Below are 13,866 nucleotides of genomic sequence, written 5' to 3'. Positions count from 1 at the left end.
TACTTGAGTCCATTATCACCCTGGTCGAGTGCTAACAATGTTCAAGGAATAAGCAAAACAAGTTGGTTAAAACTTTATTTCGGGTTTAACTCAGCAAGCTGTGTGGTCTATGAGTGTCATTTTGCTCCTCAACGGCAGTGGAATGACATGTGACAGGTTGAGCTGGCGAAGAGTTTGCTCCAAATCGTGTTGAAGTGGAAGTTGACTAGGACTGTGGCGATGCAGGACAGAAATGGAAGCTGAAAACATTTCAAGAGAAGAAAAAAAAACATTAGAAACAGATTTTGACTTGGGGTGCAACATTAAGCAAGAAGGATCAGTTGACGTGGGGTCAATTGGGGTAAACGGAAGCAGAATTTCAGTGTTTTAACTTCAGATCGTCATCCTCCCCCCCCCCCTTTTTTTTGGATGAAATGTAATATAGAACTTTGTGCGTTGTGTCCAAGATGTCCCTCTGTGCTTGTTAGCGAGTGAAATCTTGCTTATTCTAGTGTGTTTCCATTTACCCCAGAGAGTAGGGGTAATTGTAATCATTACACATGAATTTTTACGTACACCAATACCGTAATTTTCACAAACACCAATTGTTTACCAATATTTGCATTTACCCTCGCGTGTTTCCATTGACCTCAGAGACAAGGGGGGAAATGTAATTACACTAATTTTTACAAGCACCAATTATTTACCAGCAATTGCATGTTCCCAGTGTGTTTCCATTTTTCCAACATACAAGGGGGTGAATGTAATCATCCCAATTTTATAAACACCAAGTGTTCACCAACCATGGATTTTACCCTCGCGTGTTTCCATTGACCTCAGAGACAAGGGGGGAAATGTAATTACAGTAATTTTTACAAGCACCTATTATTTACCAACAATTGCATGTTCCCAGGGTGTTTCCTATTTTCCAACATACAAGGGGGTAAATGTAATCATCCCAATTTTATAAACACCAAGTGTTCACCAACCATGGATTTTAACCTAATGTGTTTCTATTTACCCCAGAGACTAGGGGGTAAATGTAATCACTCCAATTTTACAAACACCAATTATATACCAACAATTACGTTTAAGTGTGTTTCCATTTATCCCACAACTGGGGGGTAAATGAAAATACCCCAATTATTTCCCCATGAGGTTGATGTAAGTTAGGTACATTTCCGCAGTATACACAATACATTTAGAAGGATTCAAAGTTCTACACTACACCGACAATACTCTATCTATTTCCCATTAGTTTGATGTTGCATGCTAGCCGGTTAATCCTCTAAATGTAATTTGAACACCATTTAAGATAGGCAAATATCGTAATTTTTGAGAAAAAAAAAATCGATTTCGAGAAATTCAGAGAGCCCCTGTGTTTTTCTTTCAAAATCCGCTTTTTTTTTCTTACTTTCTTCTATATCTAATATATAGCAGAAAGTATTGGATTCGTGCAAATTTTCGAATTTTGACGGATTCGAACGTTTTGAGATGTACTGAGTCCATTTCGACTATTTTTGGAAAATGTCTGTCTGTGTGTGTGTGACCAGTTTTTTGTGGCCGCTCTACAGCAGAAACTACCGCATGACATCGAACGAAATTTGGTACACATATGTGCCGCTATGTGAACTTGTGCCCATTGGTTTTTGGCGTGAATTCCTCCAAGGGGGGTGGAGCAATGGGACGTTTTTTGAGTTGCGCGTGCTTGCTATTCCTCAGGAAGTAACTGGCGGAATCAAACAAAATTTGGTCCATATGTTGCCATTAACAGGAACAGGTGCTGATTCAATTTTGGTGTCAATAACTCAAACGGGGGGTGGAGCTATAGAACGTTTTTTGTCGTCAATTGTGACTGCTGTATCTCAAGAAATAATGAACGGAATGAAAGAAAAATTTATCGGCAAGTAGCCCTTAGTGGGTATAAGAACTGATTTTATTTTGGTGTCAACAGCTAAAAAGGGGTTAGCGCAATCGCCCGTTCTTTTTTTCCATTGTGAGTGCCCTATCTCAAGAAGTAATGCTTCGTTCTGGTTGAAATTTGGAATATATGTGAATCCATATGTAAACAGGCTTTGGTTCAATTTTGACGCCAATCGCTCCAAGAGGTACTGATTTTTTTTTTTTTTTTTTTTTTTTGCGAATAAAAATATTTTTATTAACGCAACAATAAGAAAGATAAATCGTAATAGATTGTTGTCTGCGTATTTCTCGTGATTTTAACTGTATGGAAATGATCGGAAATATTATCTCAATGATTTAAAATTTTTTTACTGTTGCCATCTTGCGTTTGTAACAAATAAAATATTTGTAACTAATTCAAGCAAGGCTTTTAAAATAACTTTCAATTTTCGCTCTTTGCTTTGCTCTTACAATAATTCAGACATTGGGATGGTCGTCAAGTTTTTGCATGTGTAATTTTGTTTTTGTTGGGAATATTGCTTCCTCATCAAGCATGGGGAGGGATCAGAAAAAAAAAATATATATATATATATATATATATATATATATATATATATATATATATATATATATATATATATATAAAAGAAAGTTTTCTTGATAGCCACAACATACCAGTTTTTTAATCGCTGAATTATTGAGAAAACTGGAAGAAATTTACCAAACTCAAATGCAGTGCTTATAACTGAAATTTACCTTTTCTTTCTTGATTTTCTCATAACCACGTTTTCAAAGTTTGTATTGACGCCAACAGCTTGTTATATCTCCCTTTTAGTTTCTTTTGGCGATTAAATATCGCGCCAGTTTTATGGCAAACCTATATTTAAATTGAAAGAATCTCAGTTCAGATCGCTTTAGGATTTTAGATTGATTGATGTTGAATTTACGAAGGGAACCACTGGCCCTATAATACCAGCAAGAACCTTTCTTATGGTTATAATTCTATTTATTTTATGTTAATAAATGTTAGTTCTGTTTAATTGATAGTTGTAGTGTTGTCACTTGTCTAAAATTTTAACCACAGGAACAGACTTACGAACAATTTTAAACCTGCCAAAATTGGAGCTGCTGAGTTCTTTTATGACGACAAGATTTGATATTGTGATAAGCTGATTCTGAAAACTCTTGAAATTTACACAGGTAAGCTCAATTTATTATTCTACCTGTTGTAAATATTGCATGTAATTAAAATGACAACTACATTAGAAATCCTGAAGAAGAAACGCGGAGGTTTAAGAACACAGACATCAAAACTGTGTAACAAAATAGATACAGCATTAGAAAGTGAGGAAATCGCATCAGAGCAGAAAATTGATCTTTTAAGGGGGTCCGGAACACATTTTGAAATTTTTTTTATTATATACTTTAGAGTTTTGAAATTTTTTGCACTGATTCACTATTTATTTAATAAGCAAAATCATAACATAAACATGAAAAATTTTTTTATTTAAATTTAATTAGTTTTTTTAAAAATAATGGGGTTGTTTTAAATTGCTATAACTCAAAATATTCTTGATAAATTTTCATTTTTTTAAAATAAATTACGCACAAATATTTAAGCTTTAATTTTGACTCGGCGTTTTAAAAACATTAATTCAATAGAAAATATTAAATATTCGAAGATATTTTTTTTTTAAATCATAATTTTTGCAGTAATCGTTTTTTTTTTTTTTTTTTTTTTTCAAATTCGCCGAATAAAAATTAAAGTAAACTGTTTGGAAAAGATATGCTCCAAGTTTCATTACTTTATCTTTATCGGTTCCTGACTTATAAGAGCACACGAAAAAAAACGAAGTCGCACAGGCTTAAAAGTGCCAAAAAGGCACAGGCGCTCAGGATCAAGGGCGAAACTGGGCATAACTGGGCCGTTGGTGTATTGCGTGTAGTTCTGCCTTAGCTTTGGCTTTAGAACAATGCAATTATACCTTCTTTTTTAATTCCTCAATTTTAAATATGAATGCATGACGAACAAATTATTACTTAATGCTACAATATTTAACTCTCCATTCGAACGCTTTCAAATTTTGCAGCATTTTAAAAACTAGAATTATTTTAAGTGTTAAAGAAACATTGATGGCTTTGAGGTGAGGAGGAATAGAAATGCCCAAATAATTCGATTCTTACAGTAGAAATGGTTGTCCCCGGTGACCTTAAAGTGATAGTGATAACTTACCAAAAAAAAAAAAAAAAAAATCAAGAAAACCAACTTTGGTTAAGCGAGCTTTCGTGAAAAAGAGTTTCGAATGATCGAGGTTCTACTGTAATATATAAAATTTATGACTTACTTATATGAGTCACCGCTCCTCCTAAACATAAGTACTCCACAGCGGTGTCGGTGTAATTTGTCTGTAGCACTCTAAACTGGTAGGAACGAGGAACTGAAAAGACAGCAATAAAATGTTTAAGTAATGTTCTTTTTAAAATAAAAAATAGAATGAAACTTTCAAAGTGAAAACTATCAATTCATATTACTAAAATTAAAGCTTTCTGTTAAAATTCTCTCATTTATAGCGCAATTTCAATTCACAAGTCAAATAAATTGTACGGGCTAATGAATGCTGAATGATGTAAAACCAACAAACTCAGAAACTTATAACCTGCTTACAGAGTTAGTGAATGACTTCAATTTCTCTATTTTTTTTTTCTTGGGCGGGGAGGGGGTTTCTTTGTATTCTAGACTTGCGTCGATCCTTATTCCTGTATTGCATCGATCCTAACGTTTATATTCATATTTCTAGTTCCATTCATAGGTTGCTATAAGTATTTTAGTACGTAGACGTGTAGTGGACACCGTTATTGGTTTTACCCAAGTTTATTATTTCTATTATAAGTTGTCGAAAGAAAAGATACTGGGTCTGCATAAAAAGTAATGAGATTGAGCTGTGTTCTACGAACTTATTATTGCAGATATTAATACTCACGCCTAAAATTCTTTGAAATAAGACCCTTGGATTCGCACACACTTATCCCAGCAAGTCTACCAAGCTTCGAAGACAATTTTGTAGCCTGATCCCAGAACGTCCATTAAAAGTCCTGTACTAGCGCTTTCACGGCATCCAGAGCTCTTTGCCGATGCCCTTTTAGTGAGGTTTTCATCTTCGGGAATAGAAAGAAGTCTGCTGGCGCTAAATAGTGTCTGTTAGTGGGCTACGGAAGCATAGAGATACCATCATTGACCAGGAAGTCTTGAGGATGAAGCAGGTGTTTCCAGCATTTCTCAAGTTTTCGGAGACGATGCTGGTAATTGTCAATTTATCTATTCCAACTTCATATCCAATCAGCCTCACACTTAACCGGCGGTCCGTATTTAGCACAACATGCCACATTTGCGTCCGTTCTGCTGGTTGACGGACAACCCTGTTGGAGATTAATCCCCGACACACTTGTGCCACCGAAACACATGCGCCTCTGACAGACCACTATTTCCGAAAACTTGCCTTCAATTCTGAAGTCTCTGAGACCGATTTACCAAGTTCCACACAAAACTCAATCGTGTAACGCTGCTCAAATGTTCTCTGCATTTTGGAGCTGGGACTGTCGCCGTCGTTTGCAACAAAAGCCTTGGTTTCCTAGGAACGAACACGCCTGGCGTCGCTCCTCGCCGAGGTGAAAACTTGATTCTTCTGCGCATGCGCGCCCGAGCTAAATCGACGGCCTGAATGGCCACGCCGAAATCCACTTGACTTTGATTTCAGCGTTACGGCGAGGAGCGACGTCGAAGATTGGCGATTCTCTCCTAGGAAACCAAGGCTAAAGGTTCACTATAACGACGATGCTGGCTGAACAAAGACTCCCAGGCGACTGCGGACCGGAGTGAGCCCCACCCGTAACCCCCACCACCGACTTAAGAGGCACAGTAGCAACAGGAAAAAATGAGTCTCCTTACTTATTATACAGACCCTGTATATTCAAAAAAGTACTTTTATTGCATCACATAGCTGAAGTATGTAGGACACTATTAATCTTCACCTGTTGTTTTCCTGCCAGTATAACACGTATGCAGACGGCAACGGTTTATACTGAATACAAAAAGTAATAAATAGTGTATGAAAGTTTTCTAATAGGTCACTATTCCCGTTTTATGTCCTGTCCACTTTCATTTTATTTAATGTCGATGTCTATAAAATAAATTTTATTTTTATAACCTAGACTAGTGATACCCGCACGGCTTTGCCCGTGACAGAAAAATCAAAAGGTCTTTTGGTTCGCCTGTATATTTACAAATAATGTATGGTGAATTTTCTCGCCAGTTGGCTTGTACCCATGTTACGGTTCCATGTTATGATCATTTCGTATCTCGCCAATTGGCTTGTGCCCATGTTACGGTTCCACGTTATGATAATTTCGTAATTTACTCGTCCATCTTATGATATTTTTTTTCTTGAAATTGGAATAGAAAAAGAACCACGTCGAATTTTCGAAAAATCGCTTCGAGGTGCACACCCCCATGCTACAAACTAACTTTGTGCCAAATTTCATGAAAATCGGCCGAACGGTTTAGGTGCTATGCGCGTCACAGACATCCTACAGACATCCAGACATCCTCCGGACAGAGAGACTTTCAGCTTTATTATTAGTAAAGATAAAGATAGCATATTTTATTTTAATTCAGTTTTAATTTAATGATTAAAAAAGAATGATTTCTAACAAATATTAAGAAATCTCTAAAAAGAATCAAGATGTTGATAATGTATTGCATTGATAAAAAAAAAGTCAATCAAAATATTTTTTAAAAAATACTTCAGATTGATACATAATTTATTCTTTAGCTGGATCGTTATCTCACAAAGTTTTTTTCCGCAATACACATAACACTTTTACGTGTTCACCTTTCGTGGTTCTGAGAAAATGTAGAAAGTTTTCAATTTATCGCAGAGCACTAGCTCAGCCAGAATTTACTCTCTGAAGGAAGAACGTTTGGTTATAACAGCCCGTACACGGATAAACTGTCATAGCAAAATTGTCGATATGTGTCTGTATGAAAACCAGAGGTTCTGGGAAGGATCAAAATAAAGAGTATTCTGTATAAATCTAAAATAGTTTTTTTTTTTTAATTTATTTAATGTTGTTCATCAGTGTAAGACTTTTTAGACATGCTGTTCCACAAAACCTTTTTGTATGTTAAATTTAAAATTAAAAACATTTTGAGTGGACAAGTTCTAAACACAAATTTATGTAACTGTTTCAATTAGCACTTGAAACATCAGATGGATCTTTCAGTATAAGATCCTTGACACTCCAACTTTAAATCAGAGCTTCCATCGAAATGTAAAGCCAAATGAAGAAAAGCAGTTATATCCAGAGATAAAGGGAAGTACAAAACTTACAACTCTTAAGTCGAAATTTCAACTCTCCTGGGGTTTTATGACTTTCCCGCCAAAAGGTTCCGTTCTCAAACACCTTGGAATTTCTGAAAAAGATGACGTTTTTGAATTTCAGTTCTTTTTGACGAAAGTTGTGCAATTTTGTCAAATAAAATACAGTACATTTAATGCCTAGCTTCAATATATTTTGGTACTTTCTTAATTTGTCATTAATCATTTAAAAAATACATTACTAGCTTTTGATTACGAGTTGTTACAAAAAGATTTAATATCTTCTTGAAAATCTATTTCTCCCATTACTATATTACTAGAAAATCTCCCATCACGGTATGACGGGTGAAAATTGTTTCTACATTTGAACGAAGCCATTGCCTGTTTGGTGATATTTTTATAGTTGAAATTGTAACCCTAACACCAGTGGATTAACCCTAAACTCCAGTAGATAGCGTTAATTGTTTTTGTTTCTTCGTTTTCCGAAAATGAAAGTCTTATCAGTAAAACTGTTAAGTTAACGGATCGAGTTCAGCCTTGTCACAATAAAGCCATTCCCTGCATGTTAAACATTACCAAAACATATTCCCAACTCCAATAAACTATAGGGGGCACTGAAGACACTGTCTAATGGCGGATGAAAAAGGTAAGACAAACGCATGCCGCAACTTATAACTTGCTTTGACGCTTAGTGAATGACAGTAATTTTTCACCGTATTTGGGGGAAGCTTTCGTTTCTATTCTTCTGAAATTACATTACACCACAAACTGTCTGAAGCCTGTAATTTACCCCAAAGAAAACACGTGGAATGGAATGTTTAACCTTTTTCTTTAGTATTATTAATCACCGCAAGGTAGCGTATTCGAGCTCTGGAGTTGCGAATTATCAAATTATGCTGTAACACAAGTTTCATTGTTGAAAGTTACTCGATCATCGGCTATTATTTATATGAGGATGATAAAAATCTAGTTATGAAGTTGTATCAGTCAATCTAATAAATGAAATATCATGACATTGCAATTTACTGTTTAACAATAATCACGTTCAACAATGACGCGTTGCTTTTTTATTGAAGGCTCACCTGCATTTTATCTTGAAGTTAGTTAAAAACAATAATAAGTAATTTTTGTAAATTTTAAACAAATTTCATCTTTTGCAGAAAAATATGCGCTTTGTATAATACTTCAAAAAAAAAAAAAAAAAAAGAAAATTCGTCTGTTCAATAAACAAGAGACGTAAGCGTCTCGAGCAACTTACGTGGGTTTGTGTAGCAAGCTGAAAGTCCCGTCAAATCCTTCTTGGTTTCTGCTGTATCTGACACGTTGGCAATCAGAGGCTTTCAGGGGATGATTAGAGCTTTGTGCCACTGTATACCAGTCTCCTGAGTACTACAATAATAATAATAGTAGTTATAACAAATTGAGAACTATTTTATCAAAAGGGAACATATCCATTTTCCAAAAATGTTCAGGAGGAGAGAAAAACGATTTAGGGTAAAAGCAAAATAGTTTCATCCACTTCTCTGGGTGCAGAATTGAGCACAAAAGCACAGCAAATTATAGCTCAGAGTAAGAAATGTTTGTGACAAAAAAAAAAAAAAAAAAATAATTTGAATTTCGACATCTTGAATTCAAATTATGTTTTTCGCAATCACAAGTGTGTGTATGTAGGCGTATGTGTTTGTGTGTGGGGTATGTATGTGTTTGTGTGTACGGATTATGTGTATGTGTGTTTGTGTCTGTGTGCTGGCATAAGTGTGTGGGTAGTTGTGTATACGAATGTGTGTGTGGGGGGGTATGTGTATGTGTGTGTAGGCATATGTGTTTGTGTCAGTGTGCAGGAATGAATGTGTGGGTAGTTGTGTGTATGTGTGTGTGCGTGCGTGCGTGTGTGTGCGTAGCTGCGTATGTATGCGCGTGTGTGTAGGGCATGGATGCAACCTGGAGACGGCTTTCGCTGTAAGAGCAGCATCGTGAGGAGCCGGTCGACGGTGATGGTGCGGAGGGTGGCGGTGGGAAAATAAAAAGATAGGACATCAAAACAGTCAAATGAGAACAATAAGCAATCGTGATTGCTCAAAAAAAAAAAAAAAAAAACAAGGAGCTATCGCCATCCTAATTTTGGATATGTGCCCTTTTGAACGAAAACCTGAATGTTGAGAATCCAATTTCTCCAAAACCCTAATATTTCACCTTCTCATATTCTCTTATCGAAGTACTTGAACCTAAAACTAGTGGATTAAAATTCGAGGACTTTGCACATGTGTTCCTTTGGATCTAAAAGGCTTCGTACTATAGATTCTCTCAGGATATGTCCCCTTTTGTTCAAAACAAAACGTGCAGAGGACGGATTTGTTACCTTTTGATCAAAAAGTCACACTTTACTCTTAAATAAAATAGGATTTACCACGTTTGGATCAACCAAAAAACCCGGAACAACAGCTGACTTGATTGAAATTTTGACAAAATACAGTAACATCATCAAAATCAACATTTTGTGTACATAATTAAGGTTGATTGCAATTCGAAGAAAAACATTATAAATGATTTTTTTTTTTTTTTTTGAGTACAATTTTGAAGAGAAAATTGTGTTACTTCAAAAACATAAATGATAAGGATAATTAATTACAAAATGATTAAAAGTTATTTAACATTTTAGAAACAACATATTTTTCAAAAAGTCTTGATCAAAGATAAGAATGATTAAAAATATACTGGTGCAGTAATAAAGTCATGATCAGTAGAATGTCAGAATTGGTAATATGGTCATAATCAGTAAATTGTTGGCTTTAGTAAATTCGTGGAAAACATAACTCAGTTTTTAATTTCATCAAAGTAAGAGTTTAAGAGGAAAACGAAAATAACAATACCTGTTCACAAAAAATTTAAAATTCTCATATCCTAAATATTTATTTTTCTTTATATCAATGAGGGGAAAAAAAGAAAAATAAATATTTAGGATCTGAGAATTTTAAATTTTTCGTGAACAGGTATTGTTATTTTTGTTTTTCTCGTAAACTCTTACTTTAACGAAATTGCAAGAGACATATGAATAAATGATGAACAAAAAACACTTGAGTTAAAATTCCGCGATTACCCCCTTAATACCTCTCACGGACCCCCAGGGGTTCGCGAACCACCGGTTGGGAAACGATGCTTAGAAGAAAATAAAATTCACAGCTGAACGGAGTATTTTTTTTTTTTTTTAAATTTGTTTAATCCCCACACAATCTTTTTGCATCGTCACAGCTTGTGTGTTAAAGGAGATCCCATTCTAGATTGCATACCAAAAGATTATTTTATTTTTGTGAAAATGTTATGTTTTATTCTTTAAATGTTAATGTAACATTGTCACCAAGAACCCCAAGCTCTGTCGCTTTAAAAATGCATTCCCTCACCCTCCCCCTTCCTCCCTCCCAAAAAAAGTACCACCTACTGGGGAAAAAAACTATTTAATTCGAAAAATATATCTGTTATAGTTCCCTTTTCACTCGTTAGGTAGCAGCACCCCTGAGATGGTAGGTGCGAATCTTTCAACTTTCAAAAGAGAGTTATGGCCTTTAATTTTATGTAATAGAAAAATATCAATAAACAACGTTGGTCATAACTTTTATTTACATGTAGTCTTAACTTAAAATAAAATAATAGTTTAAAAAACTAAAAAAACACGCTTTCGTAGCAAAATGAACTAAAAAGTGAAAAACAATCTTTGGATGCTAGTAGTTGACCAATCACTTAATTTAATGTAATGCAAAAAAGCGTGGGGTGCTGTCTATTTACATTTTTGCTTAGACAACAAATGGAAGGAATCCAAGACAACTGATAAGAAGCCCCCCACGCTTTTTTGTATTACATTAAAATTAAGTGATTGGTCAACTACTATCATCCAAAGATTATTTTTCACTTTTTAGTTCATTTTGCAACAAAAGCGTGTTTTTTTTTTTAGCTTTTTAAACTATTATTTTATTTTTCTGTTTTTTAGTCTTACGTTGGAGAATTATCAGGCGACGACGCCTGATATAATTTATAAAACGAGTGCGAGGTAATATCTTTAAGTTAAGCCAAGGGCACCCCCGTAAGCTACTGTGAGTCATCGATGTATGTTTGCGGAAATCATATTTAAATTACTTTGAAAATTTGAGATGCATTTGAATAAATTTTTTGTTCAACAATGATCTGATCAGTAATGAATTTCCAATTGAAGCCCCACCTAAATTTTAGCATGAAATGAGTTAAAAACAATTATATTTCATGTTCTAATTACCTTGGAACAAATTTTGTCTGATGCAGAAAAATTAAAGGTTTTTGTAGATATTTTTAAATTATTTTTGCGAGCATTTTTTAATGTATTTTTTAATTTTTTTTCTTTTTCTCATTGTTGGATTTATGTCAAAATATTGATTAAAATTGGAGGAAACTAATAATTAAAAGAGTGAATTAATTAATTTGATTATAGAATATTGCATTGCCATCGGGTCTGAGGTCCCGCATGCCAAATTTCAAAAGAATCCCATCGCAGGAAGTGGGCGAAATTGGAGCTGCAAGATTCCATTACAAGATACACACATACATACAGGTGAAGCTAATAAAAGCGTGTTAAAAAAGTCTTTTAACTGGTTTTAATTGGAAAAAAAAAAGTTGTGATAAAATACGATATTGATGTTATCCATCCTCACTATGAAAACAAATCGGTCAACAGATGGCAGCACTACAAACTTTTTAGAAGTTCCTTTTCGTTTTATTATTTTTTCGGTATTTCTTAAGAACTACGATATAAAAGGATACGTAACATAGACGACTGAAGTCCCTGAAAAGTGAGCGGTCAAATGTTGTGCGGGGGGGGGGGGATAAGTTAGGTGAAGGTGCTCCAGAAACTGTCCTTTTTTTCTTTTTACAAAAGTGCGGAATCGAATTTTTACGTCATTACTAATTAAATGACTTTCTCTAAAACATTCGTGACACACACCACAAAAATCGTGGATGGCCACAGTGGAACCCCTTTCTTCCAATCCAAAGCTCCATTTTTTAACCTCCGACACATAAAGGAAGAGGGTTATAAGTTTGGCGTTTCTGTGTAGCTGTGTGTCGGTCTGTTGCACTTTAGCGTCTAAGCCTAAACGATGGACCGATTTTGAAAAAAAAAAAAAAATGTTCGAAAGGAGAGTTGATCGAGAGTGTTCTTAGCTAGGTTGCAACTTTGGATGACATTAATTAACGAAGATATTAATTAAAAACCTCAAAAAAAAAAAAAAAAAAAATCGGGATTTTTGCAGTGAAACAAAATTTAATACCAAAATGAAGAGAATTTTTTTCCACGTCTGATAGAATGTGTTTGGAATTTTCATGTTTCATAAAATTCGAATTATAACGTTTTATAAAGCAGATTTTAATAGCGGCAAAGCTTTTATTCACGCGATTGATAACAAATTCGTTGTTGGCCGACAAAGAAAGTAAACGCAATGATTTAAAAATTTCATCTGTTGCCAGTTTCTATTTAATCTTTACTAATAATAAAGCTGAAAGTCTCTCTGTCTGGATCTCTGTGACGCGCATAGCGCCTAGACCGTTCGGCCGATTTTCATGAAATTTGGCACAAAGTTTGTAGCATGGGGGTGTGCACCTCGAAGCGATTTTTCGAAAAATCGATGTGGTTCTTTTTCTATTCCAATTTTAAGAACAAAATCATTATAAGATGGACGAGTAAATTACGAAATTATCATAACGTGGAACCGTAGCATGGGCACAAGTCAATTGGCGAGAAAGTTCACCATACATTATTTGTAAATATACAGGCGAACAAATAGACCTTTTAATTTTCTATTTCGGGCAAAGCCGTGCGGGTACCACTAGTAGCAAATAAAATACTTGACATTGATTTTTAATAATGTAAGGCTTTTAAAAGGATTTTCAATTTTCCCCTTTTGATTCTACAGTTGCGACTCAGTCGTCAGTCGGGGATTTTTTTAAATTTTTGATTTTATCGTTGCTTGTATTTTACTGAAGTAATTACATGAGAAAAATATCAAACACACACTTATTAATTCAATTCTTCGTTCTTTATGTTTTTAATTTCGGTAAGGTTGATTTTTGCAACGTTTGACGAGTACAGTTTTTCATCACATGGTGAAAAATTTTTAAAAACGCGCCAAGCTTTATGATAATTCCCCCAATTTGACAAATTACACATTTTTTTTTGTCAAATAATTACATTATTTACATGCAAGATACCGAAATATTTTTCTGTAAAATTGGTACCTTGTTCCAATCGAGCTGGTGAACGAACGGTGGTGGTTCCGGACAAAATCCTAAGATGAGTTGCCCGAAGGCTGACGGCAGAAAGCACAATAACAGCGGGAGAAACATTTTGCTTGCGGTGAACGTGTTGCGAAAAAATACGAACATTTATATTTCATTGCCAGAAATTTGACGCAATTACATTAAAAGTGTGCGAAATTTTAAAAGAGAAAGTATCTTGCAAAATGTGTTTAGTTGGGGATATTTCGATAATTGGGAATCTGGCGAGGTCGCCTCATTTTTGGCGTAAATAATTTTATTTTGGTAACCCTGCTGATTTATATAGTAACGCTATGTGAATAGATGTTTCCACTCT

The 13,866-nt window shown here is 34.7% G+C and overlaps 1 protein-coding gene across 1 annotated transcript; it reads right to left on the bottom strand.

Moving 5' to 3' along the window:
• Nucleotides 1-90: 90 nt before the first annotated feature.
• Nucleotides 91-13,630, bottom strand: LOC129226236 (apolipoprotein D-like). Its single transcript, XM_054860835.1, has 5 exons — nt 13,512-13,630; nt 8,515-8,645; nt 7,269-7,351; nt 4,227-4,319; nt 91-239 (listed from the first exon to the last, which is right to left on the bottom strand). The coding sequence occupies exons 1-5, from the start codon at nt 13,617-13,619 to the stop codon at nt 91-93; spliced, it is 564 nt and encodes a 187-aa protein (XP_054716810.1). The 5' UTR covers nt 13,620-13,630.
• Between the last annotated feature and the right edge of the window lie 236 nt (nt 13,631-13,866).

This window comes from Uloborus diversus, chromosome 7, assembly GCF_026930045.1.
Source record: "Uloborus diversus isolate 005 chromosome 7, Udiv.v.3.1, whole genome shotgun sequence".
Classification (NCBI taxonomy): domain Eukaryota; kingdom Metazoa; phylum Arthropoda; class Arachnida; order Araneae; family Uloboridae; genus Uloborus; species Uloborus diversus.
The sequence above is the reverse complement of the archived record's forward strand: the minus strand, read 5'-3'. Positions and strand labels throughout refer to the sequence as shown.

What these genes read in the sequence shown, in the direction of transcription:
- LOC129226236 (XM_054860835.1), bottom strand. Translation starts at nt 13,619, where the DNA reads ATGTTTCTCCCGCTGTTATTGTGCTTTCTGCCGTCAGCCTTCGGGCAA. An exon ending in AGCTTGCTACACAAACCCAC is followed by an intron (nt 7,352 to 8,514) that starts GTAAGTTGCTCG and finishes CATCTTTTTCAG; the next exon opens with AAATTCCAAGGTGTTTGAGA. An exon ending in GAAATTTCGACTTAAGAGTT is followed by an intron (nt 4,320 to 7,268) that starts GTAAGTTTTGTA and finishes CTGTCTTTTCAG; the next exon opens with TTCCTCGTTCCTACCAGTTT.